Here is an 18,999-nt window from a genome sequence, read left to right on the forward strand (position 1 = left end):
CAAGATGTGGTACATCCGAGAAGACGAAAACTTTTCGACCGTCATCCAGTGGATGAGTGAACGATGGTTGAGGTGAATCTAGGGTGCCACTCACTCCCAAAATAGTTGCCATTCTTTTATTTGTTTTGGCTCCATCGGAAATCACACCATGAATTAAGGCTCCGCAATTTTCTACGTAAGCGATAGCTTTGAAAACCAACTTTGCCAGTTCATCGCCTAAAACGGGATTTTGCGACGCAAATACTGCGATCGGTTGAGTATAAGTGTCCGCTATAGGTTGAAACATTATAACCAGTCCGTGAGTAGCCTGGTTATTAATGTCACTGGCTGTTGGTCCATCACTGCCAAAATCGGTTAAGCCACTGTACGTTAAATTTCGCGAGCAAACTGAGATTGATTTTCGTAGATTAATTTCATCCAATAACAAAACTCCATGTCGTTGCATAGGTTTTTTGGCAGCAAAATGTTTATTGAGTAATTGGGCAAAGTTAGAGTCGAATCCACACTTGCTGTCTATGATCGAATAGTAGTGACGAATAGTTCGAGTACACGGCAAGGGAATAATATTGTTTTTGCGTAAAAACTCGTAGTATGAAGGTCCTCGAATATTCATCAGCATGCAAAGCATTAGCCATTCCTCGGAATAACGACGACCTTGTGGATTTCTCTTTGCAGCTCCTACAATCTCTCTTAGAGTCATTTTTTGTGCCTCGGGAACATTAAAACTCGAGCACGTTTTGTCCAAAGATTCAGTTGACAAAGCAGCAATTTCTTCTTGTTTTATTTGGAGTTCATTCTCGAGTAATATTACCCGACATTTCGCCCGATTTTTCATTCGTATCTGCCAATTTCTTCCTTAAAACAATTAATTTTAAATTATCCGGAAGATAGCGAGAGTTCTGCATTCGACATGTCCGAGATGTGCTTATAAACCGCTGTTGTCTTCGTCGTATCATCTGTTTAAATTTTTTACAATTTTCGCATATGATCTTTTTGGCTAATAAAAAACAGTCCTTGTGACGCCATAATCTTGAATAATCTTGGAATGCATCGCTTCTTGCAAAAACTGCGTCAATGATTCCCAAACCTTTGCACACGTGCATTCTCTCAAATGCTACCAAAGTGACTAGGAGTGACGATACGTCATGAAGAATTTCTGCTAATCGAGTGTTTGGAACACGTACTTGCGCTCCATGTACATTATTGATGATTTGAAGCTTTGGAATTGTGAGTTGTTGCGATGAATCTTCTGCTGCCAAATGCGAAGGGACAATATCGGTACTATTGGGATCGGTAATCTTTTCGACACACTCCGATGAAATTTCTGATGTATGTTCTGGCGCCAATTGAGAAGAGACAACATCAATCCTATTGGAATCGGATACATTTTCGAAACACTCGAATGAATTTTGTCCTGTAATACCCAACATCATTAATAAAACTTTCAGTTATGACACACGGCAATGTTTTCTGTAATTAAAAAATCTATTCATGTATTTGTACCTGCATTGAATAAGCTCTCATGAGTCAGAGGTTCTTTACATTCCATCGCTGTTTCGAATGCATGTGAAGTTTGTTGCTCAATCAAATTTGATGTTGGTGTGTCATTAGAGCTTACGTTCTTTTCTTCATTTGTTAATAAAGCCTCTGAATCATCTACAATAAAAAATAAATTGCTTATAGCAATAAAAATAAAACCACCCTTACTTTAGTGTATTCTATTAATTCATTGCATACCTTCAAAATTAAAAATAGTTGGCACAGCATTATTTTTCAAACGAGGATGCTTGAGTGGAGCCTTTGTAAAAGCAATATTGTAAATAAATATAAAACTATGGAAATAATATGATTGTATTCACTGAGGATAAAATATTAAAAATATAAATGTTTTGAAAAATTGTATATTGCACAAGAATTATTTAATTGCTTGTCACAAGAGTGAAAATTATTTTTATTTAAGTATACTTACTTCTGCAATGAGCCGTCCATTAGCATCGTATGCTAGAAATTTTCTTTTAATTAAATGCGATTCAAAATGTCTTTCGCAAACACTTTGAGTTTCTTTTAAAGAGGTTATACCCGATATCGCCTCTTCTCATTGTTTTCGTAGAGCCTCGTTTTTGGGCACTTTAAAAACTGAATGTTTTCTAATTACACTTTTGTACCCAGTTTTGCACTTGGGTACAATGCACCCTTTCGTCATTTTTTAAACAGATTTTAAGATCGCGTCAGTGGAATCTGTGGACGGTCGTGCTGTGGACACCAGATACCGCCATCTTGTTTAACTAACATCCCATGCATGTTGCGAACCACGCGGCCAATATTCAAACTACACAAACCGAGGACAAAAAGCGGGACACCTCCCACCACCGGAGTTTCCAGACCTGTATGTAAGACCGTGCTGGGTACTTAACGGTGATATCGTGACTAGCGATTTTTTCGCGTATGAAATAATATCTTATTTCTATGTGTTCCCAGCAACCACCATAACAATTACATAACTGTTAGTTATAATTTCCCACTCAACAATATAACTGTTACATAACAGATATGTTATGTAACTGTTATATTATTGAGTGGGAAATTACAACTAACAGTTATATAAATGTTACTTGGTGTTTGCTGGGTTTGGTTCGTTTGTGAAACTCTGGATTTTTCGCGAGTCGTATAGCACTTTGGTTGTCGATATACAGAACGGTCGCCTTATCATAAACAAACCCAACATCTTTGGACAATTTCCGATGCCAGATCGCTTCTCGGGCAGCAGCCGTTGCTGCTACATATTCGAATTCCGTGGTACTAAGTGTGACGAGTTTTTGACGCTGGCTTGACCACGAGATTAATCCGTTAACTACGCTAAATGCGTATCCAATGGTGGATCGGCATGTTTCAGTGTCTCCCGCGTAATCGGCATCGCAATAACCAACGAGTTCAGATTCATTTCTACCGGATTTATAGAGGATACCGAGATCTTTTGCCCCGACTTGATAAGAAAAGATTCGTCTTACTGCTTTCCAGTAAGTAGCTGTATGTGAATTTAAATATTTCGAGACCAAACTAACCGCGAACGCAATATCCGGGCGTGACACTACGGCTAAAAATATAAGCGATCCAACTGCTTCGCGATACGGTACATTTGTTATAATTTCTTCATCAGATTTCGCGGCGTACAGAATAGCATGTGGATCCGCGGGTACGCTCACTAGTTTAGCATCGCCCATCTTAAATCTATCAATGATACGTTTTACATAATTACTTTGGTGGATAAACAAAGTCTTGTCCATTCTGTTTCGCTCTATCTGAAGTCCTATAAACTTTGTCCCGTCTCCGACTGTTATTTCGAACGATTCTTTTAAACACTTCAGTATTTTTTTAAGTGCACTTAACGACTTTGAGGCAACAAGTCCATCGTCTACGAATAGAACGAGATATACATCTACGCCCATGACACAACCTTTAAAAATACACTGATCAGCATCGGATTGAGTGAGATTAAACTCTTCCAAAAAACCTTTAAATTTACGATTCCAGCACCTTGGTGCTTGTTTGAGTCCATATAAGGACTTATTTAAACGACACACGACACTATCACTGTTGCGACGTTTTTTTTCTGGGACGACTAAACCCTCTGGTATCTTCATGAATATTTCTTCTTCTAGCTCGCCATAGAGGAAGGCTGTACACACATCAAACTGAGTAAGTTCGAGATCTTCTTGGGTAACTCGAGCCAGGAGCTCGTAACAGGAACATCCTGAGGATGTCGTATCTCACGACTGAATCGAAAGTTTCGTTGTAGTCGATGCCTTGTCGCTGAAAAAATCCTCTGGCACATAGGCGTGCCTTGAACCTGTGTTTGTCCTCCGACGATCTGGGTAATAACTTAAAGACCCACTTCGAATCGATGATTTTCATTTCGTCCTTTTTCTTTACTAACGTCCACGTCTCGTTTTTGTTATGAGCTTGCAACTCCCTTTCGATTGCAGCCGCCCATTCTTTTCCATTTGGACCGTTGATTGCCTCACGATACGTCACCGGAACTTTGTATTCCGCGAAGTCCACATTGTATCTTTGCGGTACTCTTAGTGACGTGCGATCTCGTAGTTGACGTTGTTTACCAGCCGCTACACGTTGCTCATCTCGTTCGTCTTCTCTTCTTCTTTGGAATGCTGGTTCGATGTCTTCGAGATCAGCCTCTTCGTCGTCATCTCCATCGTCGTCATCATTAATTTCGATGACTTCATCAGCTTCTCGCTCAGCCTCAGTTTTTCTTAGAACGAGCACTCTGTCGTCCGGACTTGCTTCATTTGCGCTTTTTGTGCTCAGCGTCTCGTCAAATACTACATCTCTTGACACGGACACCTTCTTTGACACAGGATCATAGAGACGATAGTTCGATGACTCTCCTTGGTATCCCATCAATATCAGTTTTTTTGCTTTGTCATCGAGTTTCTTTCGCAACTGTTTTGGCACATGTGCGTAAGTGGTAGACCCGAAAATCTTGACATGTTTCAGATCGGGTTTCCTTCCAGTCCACATTTCAAAAGGAGTTTTGACGTTTTTTCGACTTGAATGAGTAGTACGATTAAGTACATACACTGCCGTGCTCACGGCCTCAGCCCACAGATTTTTAGGAAGACTTTTCGCTCGCATTATTGTGCGAGCACGCTCCATAATCGTCCTGTTCGCTCTCTCTGCTTTCCTATTTTGTTGAGGAGTATGCGGCGCTGTGTTTTCCATGATGATTCCACGTTCTTCAAGATATTCGTTCATTTTTGCATTTTTGTATTTCCTTCCATTGTCCGAACGTACTATTTTTATCTTCTGTCCAAACTTGTTTGCTATCATATTTTCATAAAGTTTGAACTTTTCCAGTACTTCATCTTTGTGTTTTAGGAAATAAACGTAGCAAAACCCTAAGGCATCATCTATGAAAGTCACGTAGTAACTTGCACCGCCCAGCGACTCGACTTCGATTTCTCCGCATACATCAGTATGCACACACTCGCCTGGTTTTGTATTCCGCTTGTCTGGTCTTTCTTTGAACGGCAGCCGATGAGATTTTCCGTACTGACATGGTTTACAGATTAATTTTTCTGCTTTCTTTATTTTTACACCATTAACAAGACCGTTCCGCACCATGTCACACAATGCGCGACCACCAACGTGTCCGAGTCTTTCATGCCACATCTTAAATCAGTCTCTGAAATATTTACTTCACTAGCGACTTGTGGTTGTATCACTCGAAAGAACATGCGATAGATCGCATTTGTTTGTTTTGCACCAACTGCCATTAATTGTTTATCACGAGAAATTGTTACTTGATTAATATCAAACTGGACTATATAATCTTTTTCGGTACACGCACCCACAGAAAATAGATTCTTGCGTATGCTTGGCACATAGACTACACCTTCGATGCGTTCTTTACTCCACCGGCCGTTGACAAATTTTTCGACATGTATTGTGCCGACCCCTTCGACTTTACACTCATCGTCATTGCCGAGGACCACTGTACCGCCTTGACTAGGACGAAAATCATTGAACCATTCTCGTCGATAGGATATGTGTTGTGAAGCACCACTGTCGGTGAGCCAGGCGTCTTCCTTACCGACCGCAAGAAATTGGTGCACTTGTTCGGCTGACATTCCATTGTCGGTACAACAGGCGTCTCCATCGTTGATGACTACAAATGCACAGTTCCGCGAACCACTTCCGTCGCGTTTATCTTTATGAGATTTCTTCTTCTTCAATGGGCACTCACGCGCAAAATGTCCTTTTTCTTTGCACTTAAAGCATTCAACATCCTTCTTTAAAAACTTATTTTTCGGGGTTGACTGCGATTTGCTCTTCGCACCACCACCTTTTACTGCGGCTAATGCTTCTGTTGCGTCACTTCCTCCTGCGAGTCGTGCTTCCTCTCGAATGAGCCTTTCAGTTAGATTTTCTATGGTCTGTCTATGCTCTTCCACGTTGTCCCACACGGTCTGAAACGCATTGTATTTCGGTGCCAGACTCACAAGAATCTTCGCTATGACCGTGGTGTTCGTTACTGGTTCGCCGATATCTTTCAGCTGCTGCGCCATATTTTTCACACGCGCCACGTGTTGCACAATCGAGTCTCCCGCCGGCATCTTGTATTCATTCTTCTTCTTCTTCTTCTACGGCTCTACAGTCCTAAAGAGGACCTTGGCCTCAGTGAGTAGTCTTTTCCATTTTTTCCTATCTCCGGCCCTCGTCCTCCAATCGCGGACCCCCAACTGCTTGATGTTATCTAGCACCGCGCTCCACCAGCGGTGTCTGGGTCTGCCTTTCGGTCTTTTGTTGTAAATGTTACCTTCAAGGATCTTCTTGCAAGGGTCATTCTCCTCCAATCTGCTAATATGACCCAGCCATCTCAGCCTACCCATTTTAATATATGACACGATGTTAATGTCATTATATATCTGGTATATTTCTGAGTTCTTCCTTCTTCTGTATCCATACTCGTTTATCTTAATTGCCCCATAAATTCTTCTCAAAATTTTCCTTTCAAATCGGCCTAATCTTTCCGCATCTTCTGTCTTCAGAGTCCACCCCTCCGATCCATACGTCATTATAGGTCTTATTAGAGTTTTGTAGATGGTCGTCTTGGTTGCTCGTGACAGGTCTCTCGAACTCAGTAGTCTAGCTACTCCAAAATAGGCTTTGTTTGCCATACCTAATCTTTGTTTTATCTCCATTGTCTCGTTGTTGTCCGAGGTTATAACCGAGCCCAAATATGTAAACCGGTTCACTACCTCAAACTTGTAGCTTCCCAGCTGCAGCACAGGGTCTATCCTCTTCTGGGCCACTTGCGTTCTGGAAACTATCATTAATTTGATTTTTCCTTCATTTATGGTTAGACCCATTCTCCTCGCTTCTCTTTCTATGGATTCAAATGTTTCCTTTACTGCTTTTATGTTTCGACCGGCGATATCCAGGTCGTCTGCGTATCCTAGGATTTGGGTACTTTGATTGATCAGCGTGGTTGCCCTGTTGACTCCTGCCCTTCTTATTACTGCTTCTAACACCAAATTGAACAGCATGGGTGCCAATCCATCCCCCTGTTTAACCCCCTTCTCCATTCGCAATATATCCGATACTCTGCCATTGACTCTAACCCTGGCCTTCGCGCTTTCTGTGACCAACTTACACATTCGTACCAGCTTATCTGGTATCTTTAGCTCGGTCAGGGCTTTCCACATTTCTTTTTTATTAATGGTGTCGCCGTTCTGAAATCTATAAACAGGTGATACGAGGTGATGTTGTGCTGCCAGAGTTTCTCTAATAGGTGTCTCATAGTAAAAAGTTGTTTAGTGGTGGATCTCCCCTTTCTAAAACCACACTGGTACTCCCCCAGTGTTTCCTCATATATGTTTTCCAATCTTTTACATATTATATACGTAGTTATCTTGTAGGCCGTATTTAGCAATGTAATTACCCTGTAATTATTGCATAAAGTCAAGTCCCCTTTCTTCGGTATTGGATTTATGAGTCCCTATGTCCCATTCCTCAGGTAGTCTCTTTTTATATTTCCAGATGTTTGCGATGATTTTATGCAGTATTTGTGTGGTGGTATTACCTGCATATTTCATCATTTCTCCTGTTATGGCGTCTATACCTGGCGACCTGTTATTTTTTTGTGCTCCTATCGCTTTCCTTACTTCATCGATATCCGGGATCTGGTCGTGGCTCGTTTCCTCTTGCTCGTCATCCTCCGCGGATCCAAGTTCTTGCATCCTCACAGTAACTTCCACTGTGAAGATTCCTGTATAGTATTCCATCCATCGATGAACTATATCCTCTTGTTCCGTTACTAGGTCTCCGTCAGTCGTCCTATAAATTTGCATCGTGGGTTGTATTCCGACCTCGCGAATTTTATATCCTTATTAAACTTCCTGGGGTTTAGCGTCAGCCTTTCCGACTCTATTGTTCTTAGCCTGTTTGCGAAGTGTTCTTTCTTCTTTCGTCTAAATAACTTTTTTGCTTCTTTTCTCTCTTTATTGTATTTCTCTCTGCGGCCTCTAGTGTTATTATTTAGAACTTTAATTCTTGCTGCATTTTTCCTTTCTATTATCACCTTGCATTCTTCATCGAACCACTGATTGCGGCGTGTTGGCGCTCTCTTCCCCAGGATTTCTTCGGCTGAGTTCTGCATCCCATTCTTTAGAAGGGACCACAATTTATCTGGTTCCGACTCCTCTTGCTAGTCTGTGTCCCGCAGTTTGGCTTCAACCGAGCTTCCGAAGTGTGCTCTTGTATCTCTATCTTTTAGCTTTTCCATGTTCCATAGGTTCTGTGAAGGGCTTGTCCCTTTCCGCTTGTCTCTGTGTATTATCTTTGTTCTGATCTTGGTTGCCAGGAAGTGATCCGAGTCCACATTAGCCCCCCTTTTTGTTCGTACATCCAATACATGGCTCGCGTATCTTTTGTCAACCAATACGTGGTCAATTTGGTTGATCGTATTACCGGTGATTTCCATGTTCCTTTATGTATTTGTTTGTGTGGAAACCATGTACTCGATATCACCGATATTCTTAGGGCCGCTTCGACCAAACTTAATCGTTGATTAAAGGGTTGCCAACATGACAAAATAATTCAGTGTGACCAATTGTATTTCTAACAATATACAGAGAGAAGCCAATATAATTGTAGAAATACAGTATCGTCAGAAATACAATTGGTCACACTGAATTATTTTGTCATGTTAGCAACCCTTTAATCAACAATTAAGTTTGGTCGAAGCGGCCCTTAGACATAGCGAAGTCCATCAGATGTGATCCGTTATTGTTTGTGTTGTTGTGTAAGCTATGCTTCCCTATAGTGGGGTAATATATATTTTCTTTTCCGATTTTACTATTAAAATCCCCCATGATGATTTTCATGTCTAACTGCGGGGTGTGATCATATGCCTTCTCTAGCTCTTCATAGAATTCAGCTTTCTCCTCTTCATCCGTGTCCTCCGTTGGAGTGTGTACTGATATGATTGTGATATTATGAGGGCTCAGCCCGAGGCGTATCTTACATATTCTCGGGCCCAGATCCTGGGAATCAGTTACCTTGTTGTTCAGTTTTTTACTCACAAATATACCTGTACCGAACTGATTCCTATTGTGCGAACTGCCACTGTAATACAAGGTTCCTTGTTTTTTGCTTAATATTCCGCTTTTCGGCCATCTGATTTCCTGTATTGCACATAGGTCTATTCTGTATTTTATCAGTTCCTCCATTACCTCCTCAATAGCTGCAGCCCTGAATAGGCTCCTCACGTTCCAAATAGCAAAAATCATCTCATTATTCCTTAGTCGTAGCCGGTTTCGAATCCGATGTTTCCGTACCATCCGAGGTTCTCTCATCTGTCTGCTAATAATGGTTTTTGACGGAGATAGGTTATTGGCTTATCGTCCAACCCCCAACCTGGAGGACCAGTTGTCTGCTCTCTTTTGTTCCCTAGTCCTCCACCGGAGATATCCTCCGGTCTCCGACTAGGGTTAACAGCACCACCACTGGACGGCGAGGCAGACCTGGCAAAGGAGAGGTGTGAGGCCTCATTTCCTACTAGATCAGCCATTCAGGGGGTCGATTGTGTATCACACAACTTGGTGAAAATTACAAAAGTGAGCAAATGTACTAGAATATTTATAATTTCATTAGTCAATATCTAGTAACTTTGCTCACTTTTGTAATTTTCACTTAATAATGTGATACACAATTGACTCCCAGTGCACATCACTTCCCACTATGGTGCCTCTTGTATTCATTAGAGATCTATAATAAGAGATGCGCCAATGACTCCCCACCATGACTTCTGTCCACCATCTTGTACCCATATGACGTCATACACAGATGTCATAGACATCTGTGCGATCATGTCAACTGTCAACAAAGCGTACGGAACAGTCGCAAATAAATCGCTCATTTAAGTGTTTTCTAATGTGAGTGTGTAATGAAACCTAACCTATATAAAAATATGTAACAATAGTGACACTCGATAATACAAAGATTGAATTTGATTTATGTGAAACAACATGAAAGTGTATGATTTGCAGTCTTAAGAAAATAATGTGATGTTATATTGGTTTAACAGTCTAATAATTGAATTGTTTTTTTTTCCAGATTTTCCAGTTTACTTTAATCATTTTTCTTTAATCTTTTTCACCGTCTAAAAAATAAATATATTTAAGTCTTAGTGTTCTCTATAATTCTTATACACAGTCATGAATCATATGTTACAAACTTATGAAACTAATTTTAATAGTGAAAGTAGAAAAGTTTTTTAAATTAGTATATACAGGGTGTAGGGAACCGCAGGGAATATGACTGGTTCTTACTTATTAATCACACGGTAGGACTGGTAAAAAGGACATTTATTCTCTTATATATTAATGTGTGTGGGATACGAGGAGTATTTATATGTTCGTCTCTCTTGAGAACGTCGGTCTCGAGAAGGTCTCGAGGGGGAGTCCCTATGGGCGTAGCTATATGACTCTCCTCTCCTCGGTGGTCCGGTCTGCGTGCTGGCGTCCCGGACTCTGAGTCTGCTGGATCCTTTTTGGGTTCCGACCATCTTGGCGTCTGTAGTGGTCTGTGTCACCGCGACTTTCGTCTGCGCCGAGGCCTGTGTGGACGTGGTCCTGTTGACCGCGGGAACTTGTGTGCTGGTCACGTGGATGTCCCGTGGTGATCGTCGCCCCGGGGAAACTCGTGGCGGAATATACCACGGTATTGTGGCCAACTCGAGTACGGGAGCTGGAATTGATGGTTCCTCAGGCGACGGTCGTCTCCTCGGCTCTGTCGGCGGGAGTATGTCCTGGGGCTCCTTGCTAGTTCTCCCGCCGTTTCGAGATCGGACGGTGCCTATGCTGCGGCGGGAAGCCTTGGGACGTCCTCCTGGGCGTTTTCCGTTCGGCATCAGGGAAGGGTCATATATGAGTAAGTAGCCGCTTGCGCGCTTTTGGCTTACGGGAGAGCAAACTTGGCGCGTGCCGCGTAGCGGCGGAGCTCCGTACTCGACGCCGGCGCGCTATAACGCGGGACGCACTGCGTTTCGTGTGGCGTGTACCGCCACATTACCCCCTTCGTTGTATTTTATTAGGATGATTGGAATCGTACCGTCTCGCGTGAAGTTCTTCCGCTTCTTGTTTTGATTTCTGCGGGTGTCGGCTTTTCTTGATTCCCTGGGACTGTCGGAACGTTTTGAGCTTCCGTTTGTTTTTTTTGTATGGATTGGATCATCTACTAACATGTAAGCTAGTTTTAGTCGGTCCTTTGTTACGTGGACGGTTTTCCCGTTGATCCGTAACTTATAGACTTTCTCTGCTCTATCGAGAACTTCATACGGGCCATCATATGTAGGCTGGAGTGCTTGCGTTGGCGCGTCATGTCTGAGGAATGCATGTGAAGCCTTTTCCAAGTCCTTGTGTTCAAAAATTGCTGATGTTCCGTGTCTCTTAATTGGTTGTGGTCGTAGCTTTTTCATAGTTTGCCTGAGTCGGAGTATAAAGTCACTTGGGTTTTCTATTGTGTCCCGTGACTCTTGAAGGAATTCCCCGGGTAGTCTTATCGCTTCTCCGTATACTAACTCTGCCGGTGTTGCGTGAAGGTCTTCCTTGAAGGCTGCTCTGATTCCCATCATGACTACTGGTAGTACTTCCGTCCATGCTTCTGTTGCGTGACATTTTATTGCCGTTTATATCTGACGATGGAGGCGTTCGACCATGCCGTTAGCTGCAGGATGGTAGGCCGTCGTATGAATGTGCGTTGTACCTGTTATTTTAGTTAGTTGACGGAACAAGCCGGCCTCAAACTGCCTTGGTCCGTTGTAATCCAAACAGGTGTGCCGAATCTTGCAATCCAGTGGGTAAGTAGATTCTGAGGTACTGTCTCTGCGGATATGTCTGCCACTGGTATAGCTTCGGGCCATTTGGTAAATCGGTCGATTACCGTGAAGCAATACCTATAGTCCCTTGAAATGGGTAGAGGTCCGACCAGATCTATATGTATGTGTTCAAATCGTTTTGAAGGGCTCTTGAAACTGCCAAGTGGTGTCCGATTGTGTTTCTGTACCTTGGTTCGCTGACAGTTGATACAGGCCCGTGCCCATTGGTGGCAATCTGTTTTTATTTTTGGCCATACGTAGCGCTCTGTGATTAATTTTGCTGTTGCTCTGGTTCCGGGGTGTGACAGGCCATGTAGTGATTGGAACACTTGTCTCCTATATTCCTTTGTGACGAATGGTCTTGCTATCGGTGTTGATATGTCACAATATAGAGTGGAATTTGTTCCAGGAATGTGTATCTTCTGAAGTTTCAGCGCCGAGTCTTCATTTAGTAATTCTTGCAACTCAGTGTCGTCTTTTTGAGCTTTTGCCAGATCTTCTAGGTTAATTGCTATCTGGATCTTTTCAACTCTTGACAGTGCGTCAGCGATCGTATTGTCTTTTCCTGAGATGTGTCGTATATCGGTAGTAAATTGCCCGATATACTGTAGGTGCCTAGCCTACCTTGGTGAGCTATGCAGCGGGTCTTGCTGGAAGGCGTATGTGATCGGCTTGTGATCTGTAAAAACCGTGAAGTTTCTTCCTTCGAGCAAATGCGATAATGCTTAATGGCGGCATAAATCGCTAATAGTTCTCTGTCATAGGGGCTGTATTTTTGCTGTGCTGGATTAAACTTCTTGCTGAAGAAGACTAGTGGCTGCTCTTCTTCTCCGATCCGCTGCTGTATCACAGCACCCATTGCTTTATCGGATGCGTCTGTTGTGAGTGTGATATCCGCTTCGGGATTGGGATGTGCCAGCAAGGTTGCCCTGGCAAGGCTTTCTTTGCATTTTTGGAAGGCCTCATTTAATTCTACGCCCCACGTGATTGGCGATTTCTTTTTCATCTTCGGATCGCTGAGCACGTCGTTTAATAATACTTGTTCCCTTGCAGCGTCGGGGATGAATCTACGATAGAAATTCAGTGTTCCCAGGAATTGACGTAGTTGTTGAATATTCTGTGGTTTAGGAAAACTTTTTATTGCCTCTATTCTGTCTGGTGGGGGTCGTGTTCTTTTTTCCGAAACTTCGTACCCTAGGAAGAGCACTTGTCTAGCTCCGAAGTTGCATTTGGCGGGGCTTAGCAGAATGCCGTTTTCTTCTAGTCGCTTGAAGAGTTTGCGTAGATGTTCTTCATGTTCTTCTTCGTTGTCGGAGGCAACCAGAATGTCATCGATGTAGGCGTAGCAGAATTCCAAGTCGCTCGTGATTTCGTTTATGAAGCGTTGGAATGTCTGTGCCGCGTTGCGTAGACCAAACGGCATGCAGCGGAATTCAAAAAGGCCGAAGGGAGTAGTAATTGCTGTCTTCGGTACATCATTTGGATGCACCGGAATTTGATTATATGCCCGAACCAGGTCCAGTGTTGAAAAGATCTTCTTGTTATGGAGAGTCTGTGAGAAGTCTTCTATATGCGGAATCGGGTAGCGATCTGGCACTGTTCTTGCGTTAAGGCGCCTGAAATCTCCGCAAGATCTCCACGCATTCTCCTTTTCCTGAACCATGTGCAAAGGGGTTGACCAAGGACTTTTTGACGCTTTATGACTTCCTCTTGTAGTAGGATATTGAATTCCGCTTTCGCTGCCTTTAGTTTATTCGGATCTAGTCGACGAGGACGGCATGCCTCCGGTGGTCCCTCTGTAGTTATAATATGATGCACTGTGGAGTGTTTGATGGTTCGTGCCCTAGCAGTAGCCCTTGTAATCTCGGGGAATTCTGCCAGGATGCGATATCTGTTTTCGTTTGCCAGCACTTTTATTGATTCGATAGATCCTGTTCCTGTTGTACCTTTATATGTAACTCCATTCTTCCATCCAGTACTCCTCTTTGTAAGTCCGGTAGGAGATGGTAGTAGGCTAGGAAGTCTGTTCCGATGATGGGTGATGTGACGTTTGCTATGACGAAACGCCACAGAAATGAACGTCGTAGTCGTAAGTTCGGTTGTAGCGTAGTCCACCCGTAAGTAGTGATTGGAGAACCATTTGCTGCGAATAATTCATAATTCGTTGGCAACTTGCGTCCTACTGTCATCGAGCGGGGGTATACGCTGACATCGGAGCCTGTGTCTACGAGAAAACGTTCTTTAGTTGTTCGACACGTTACGTAGAGGCGGCAGGGTTTTGGGGCGGAGCCACAGGCCGCCATTAGTGACTGCCCTGGTATTTTTCCGAACTCTTGTAGGTGCATGGCTGTGTGCATTTTTTAGTCTTTTCACCGAATCTATTGTGGTAGAAACAGTGACTTCTGTTATATTCTTTGTTTGTAGCCTGACTTCGGCTTTGACTTCGGCTTCGGTTCCTTCTATCCAGGATCTTCTATTTCGTTCTTCCCCTTGCGAGATGCGTGGCCAGGGTTGCCACTTGTTTCGTTAGTGCTTGAATTTGCATTTCCAATATCCCCTTTTCTTTTGGGGCATTAGTAACCGCTACGATGGCCCGTGATGACATCTCATGAATGCGGTCGGCTTGTTCAGCTACTTTGTTGAGGCGATCTTCAGTGCGAGTTGCGAGAATTAATTGCATCTGTTTGGGAAGTCTACCAAGCCAAAGTGTCCTTAGAAGAGAGTCAGGTACATTTTCTTCTGCCAATGTGCGCAAATGCCGTAAAAATTGCGAGAGTTTACGATCGCTGATGTCCTCGAGCTCTAGTAACTGCCGCGTCCGCTGCTCCTGGGAGATTGACATTCGTTGAATGAGAGCTCTTTTTACGGTTCCATATTTATCCGCTTCGGGGGTTTGCGTAATTATATCCTTAATCTCTTTTATTTGGCGCGATTCTAACTGGGAGAGAACGTAGGAGTATTTCGTGGAATTTTGCGTTATGCCGCTGAGTATGAATTGGCCCTCCAGTTGTGCAAACCATAACTCTGGCTCATCATTCCAGAAGGGGGGAATCTTTACTGCCACTTTATGAACGATTTCTCTCGCTTCGCCCTCCATCTTACTATCGTGTGCGTCGGGGTCACCAATTTGTAGGGAACCGCAGGGAATATGACTGGTTCTTACTTATTAATCACACGGTAGGACTGGTAAAAAGGACATTTATTCTCTTATATATTAATGTGTGTGGGATACGAGGAGTATTTATATGTTCGTCTCTCTTGAGAACATCGGTCTCGAGAAGATCTCGAGGGGGAGACCCTACGGGCGTAGCTATATGGCTCTCCTCTCCTCGGTGGTCCGGTCTGCGTGCTGGCGTCCCGGACTCTGAGTCTGCTGGATCCTTTTTGGGTTCCGACCGTCTTGGCGTCTGTAGTGGTCTGTGTCACCGCGACTTTCGTCTGAGCCGAGACCTGTGTGGACGTGGTCCTGTTGACCGCGGGAACTTGTGTGCTGGTCACGTGGATGTCCCGTGGTGATCGTCGCCCCAGGGAAACCCGTGGCGGAGTATACCACGGTATTGTGGCCAACTCGAGTACGGGAGCTGGAATTGGTGGTTCCTCAGGCGATGGTCGTCTCCTCGGCTCTGTCGGCGGGAGTATGTCCTGGGGCTCCTTGCTAATTCTCCCGCCGTTTCGAGATCGGACGGTGCCTATGCTGCGGCGGGAAGCCTTGGGACGTCCTCCTGGGCGTCTTCCGTTCGGCACCAGGGAAGGGTCATATATGACCTTCCTGACGCCCCGAACTGTAGGCGTGGGATGTCGGACTCCTAGGATGATCTTCTTGGTGCGTAGTGTGGAGTCCTGGAGACCGAGGATGATGTTGTGCGTGGCGACTTGGTGGCCCTCGCTGGTCGAGAGTCACCTCTGATTGTCGAGGTGGACCTTCGTGGCGGTAAGAGTGCTCCGGGGCGTGGGACTCCCGGCTTCCCGTGGTCGGCGACCTTCCTGGTCGTTCCCGATTGTAGTGGAGCCGGTCGTGTTTTTTTCCTCGAAGGTATTTCCTCTATACGAGGAGGTTTTCCTGATCCGTCGTGGTGTCGCTCGATGGTCTTCTTGGCATGGATTATTCTGCTGCCTTTAGTGATTTACGCTAATAACGCGTGAGTAAGTCTTCGCTCCGTAGGGGTCCCTCTTATATTTCCCGTGAGTTGACTTTGGCTTACGGGAAAGCACAGTTCGCGTACGACGCCTAGCGGAGGTGTCCGGTACTTGGCGCGTGGACTGTAAGTAGCCGCTTGCGCGCTTTTGGCTTACGGGAGAGCAAACTTGGCGCGTGCCGTGTAGCGGCGGAGTTCCGTATTCGACGCCGGCGCGCTATAACGCGGGGTGCACTGCGTTTCGTGTGGCGTGTACCGCCACACAGGGTGAGATTTAATGGTTGTGTCAATTTTTTTATCATGCGGGAGATTACCGATCGCAATTTTAATTTGATCGATACATAGATGTCAGTTAATTGGATCGACCGTATCAAAGGCCGAAATATAATGTGTACAATTAAACCAAGTTAAGAGCTGAAATTATGTAGTATGGATTTATTATTATTATTAAAGCTACGCATTTATTATTATTATTATTATGTTCAAAGCTCGTCTAGCATTAGAAAATTAAGAATCGAGTAATTGCCCTCAATTAAAAAAGCGTCGAGGACCCGACCGTTTAATTTGGCGCCCCTGGCAGCCGATAGCGAGATATCTCTTTGTCAGCGCAAATCCGAAAACAACGCTCGTCCTTCTCGAAAGATCTACTAACAACAAAGCACGTTAGATCGTTAAATTTTTAAACGCTATCTCAGTAACTGTCGAGTGCTTGAAAAATCTGGATCTTTCGAGAAGAGCTTGAGTATAAATTGACGCGATCGGAGAGCGCTGCGCCTCTTGTCTAAAAGTCTCCGACGCGCTCATTTTAGCTCTCCGAAATTTAAAGACGTGCTTTCCGTTGCTCACGGAATAAACCGATTTTCTCTGTTGCTTGCGGATTCTGAAATTCAGCTCGAATTTCTTTTTTTCGATATTTCTGTGTTTGTTAATTAAAAGGATCTTTTTGCTCGGTCACCGTTTTTGTGTGCCCCGCTAATTTTCGTCGCTGGCTGGGTGCCGGAGTTTTTCGTCGCGGATTGAAAATCTTATCGCTCTTAAAACAATAACGTTTCTCCTTTTTTTTGTGTGTATGGGCTTTATTGTGGTCGTGAAAAATAAAGAAAAGTGTTTTGTAACATTACATGACTCGTATAAATTTTATTGCCGAGTGATCTACCGTCGTGCTGTCCATTGTTCCGGTCGCAATATTTAACATTGGTCCTTCGAGCCGGATGATTTTTGCGAACCGCGTCCTTGAATTGTGACGACTATAGTGCAGTGAGGTTTATCAGTGCTTCTGAGTGCTTCCACCTAAAAATTGAAGAGTCATGACTCCAGACATTAAGGCCCTTGTAGCGACTGCCACCGAGCTTTACGGCAAGATTGCACGCGTTCACGACAATCTACTGAAACTCGGCGTCGCCAAGATCACTTTAGGTGCGGTCGAAGCGCGTTTACACATGCTGGAAAAGTACTGGAGCAAGTTCGACGGGCTGAACGACGCGTTCGCCGACCAACACGCTCGGCTAGCGAACGACGACTACCTGAAATAAGACATACCAGTGTTAGCCGAAGAGTCGTATCTCATCAACAAAGGTCTGCTGTTGGACCTGAAGCGTGAACTCCAAGCTAAGGAGTCCACCGCCTCTGCGTCCCTTTCATCTACGACGTCTTCGTCGGCACCATGCACCACGCTTCCACGTATCCAGCTGCCTATCTTCACCGGCAAGTACGAAGATTGGCCGGCTTTCCGAGATCTGTTCCAGTCGCTCATAGGCAAGGACCAGTCGACGAAGCCTGTGGAGAAACTACACTATTTGAAGAGTTGCGTTAATGGTGAGGCGGATCTACTCATACGTAACCTAACAATTACTGAGGCGAATTACGACCGAGCCTGGAAGACCTTGAGCGATTACTACGAGAACAAACGTCTGTTGATACGCGCCTACTTAGCGAATTTCCTCGCGTTGCCCAAAATGAAGAGCGAGTCCGCGATAGAGTTAAGGACGATATTCCACGGCATCAAGACGACGGTTAGCTCGCTTGAAGGCATCCAACGGCCAGTGACCAGCTGCGAGGATTTGTTCGTTCACCTCGCCGTCAACCTTCTCGATAGCCGCTCACGTCGCGAGTGGAAGAATTCGATCAGTGATTCAGCCGATCCACCTACGTACGCCTCACTGGAGCAGTTCCTCGAGCGGCGACTACACACCTTGGAGTCAATGCTCCCTGTAAGGACCGACAACCCCACAAGCAAAAGCGGGGAGGGGAGTTCGAAGACGTCGCGATCTACTCGCAGCCATCATGCCCGCAAGCAGGAATCCAAGGAGGGAGGACGTGGACGTTGCTCCGTTTGCCAAGGAGATCACTTCATGATGTTCTGTGAACAGTATAAAGGTAAAACGGCTTCAGAGCGTAAACGTCATGTAACGGACAACAATATGTGCGTGAACTGTCTCGGACGACACAACGCCAACGAGTGTGCATCAAAGAAAAACTGTTCCGCGTGTAATGACCGCCACCACTCTTCGCTGCACGACGCGTTCCTTCAAACCGCGACCGTAAAAACTACACACGTCGTGCGTAGACCGAATTCAGGCCGTGCTCCTCGCTACCGCGCGCGTCCGCGTATTCGACCGCCACGGCTCTTGGCATCCGGTTCGCGCGCTCGTAGACCAAGGCTCGGAGTCGTCCATTGTGTCGGAGCGTCTCGCTCAGCGCCTGAAGCTACCTCGCGCCTCAGCATCTGTCGCGGTATATGGCGTTGGCGGTGTGAAGAACGGCGTTTCGAGGGGCCGAGTGGATCTCACCTTACAATCGCGTCAAGGCGGTCCCTCGATCTCTGTCGCGGCTCTGGTATTGCCGAAGCTCAGCATTTACGCCGGTGGATTCAGCGCATCCAAAACTGGCCGCACATTCAGGGTCTGGAGCTAGCGGACCCTGACTATTGCTCCTCGGATCCATTGGATTTACTGTTGGGCGCCGATA

The 18,999-nt window shown here is 44.8% G+C and overlaps 1 protein-coding gene across 1 annotated transcript; it reads right to left on the reverse strand.

Moving 5' to 3' along the window:
* Nucleotides 1-8,747: 8,747 nt before the first annotated feature.
* LOC145966427 (protein CFDP2-like) lies at nt 8,748-9,308 on the reverse strand. The gene has a single exon (XM_083090471.1). The coding sequence runs from the start codon at nt 9,306-9,308 to the stop codon at nt 8,748-8,750; it is 561 nt and encodes a 186-aa protein (XP_082946597.1).
* Nucleotides 9,309-18,999: the final 9,691 nt, after the last annotated feature.

The sequence above is a fragment of the Camponotus vicinus genome, unplaced genomic scaffold (genome assembly GCF_025532165.1).
Source record: "Camponotus vicinus isolate PSW18456_S1 unplaced genomic scaffold, iyCamVici1.0 SCAF_2, whole genome shotgun sequence".
Classification (NCBI taxonomy): Eukaryota; Metazoa; Arthropoda; class Insecta; order Hymenoptera; family Formicidae; genus Camponotus; species Camponotus vicinus.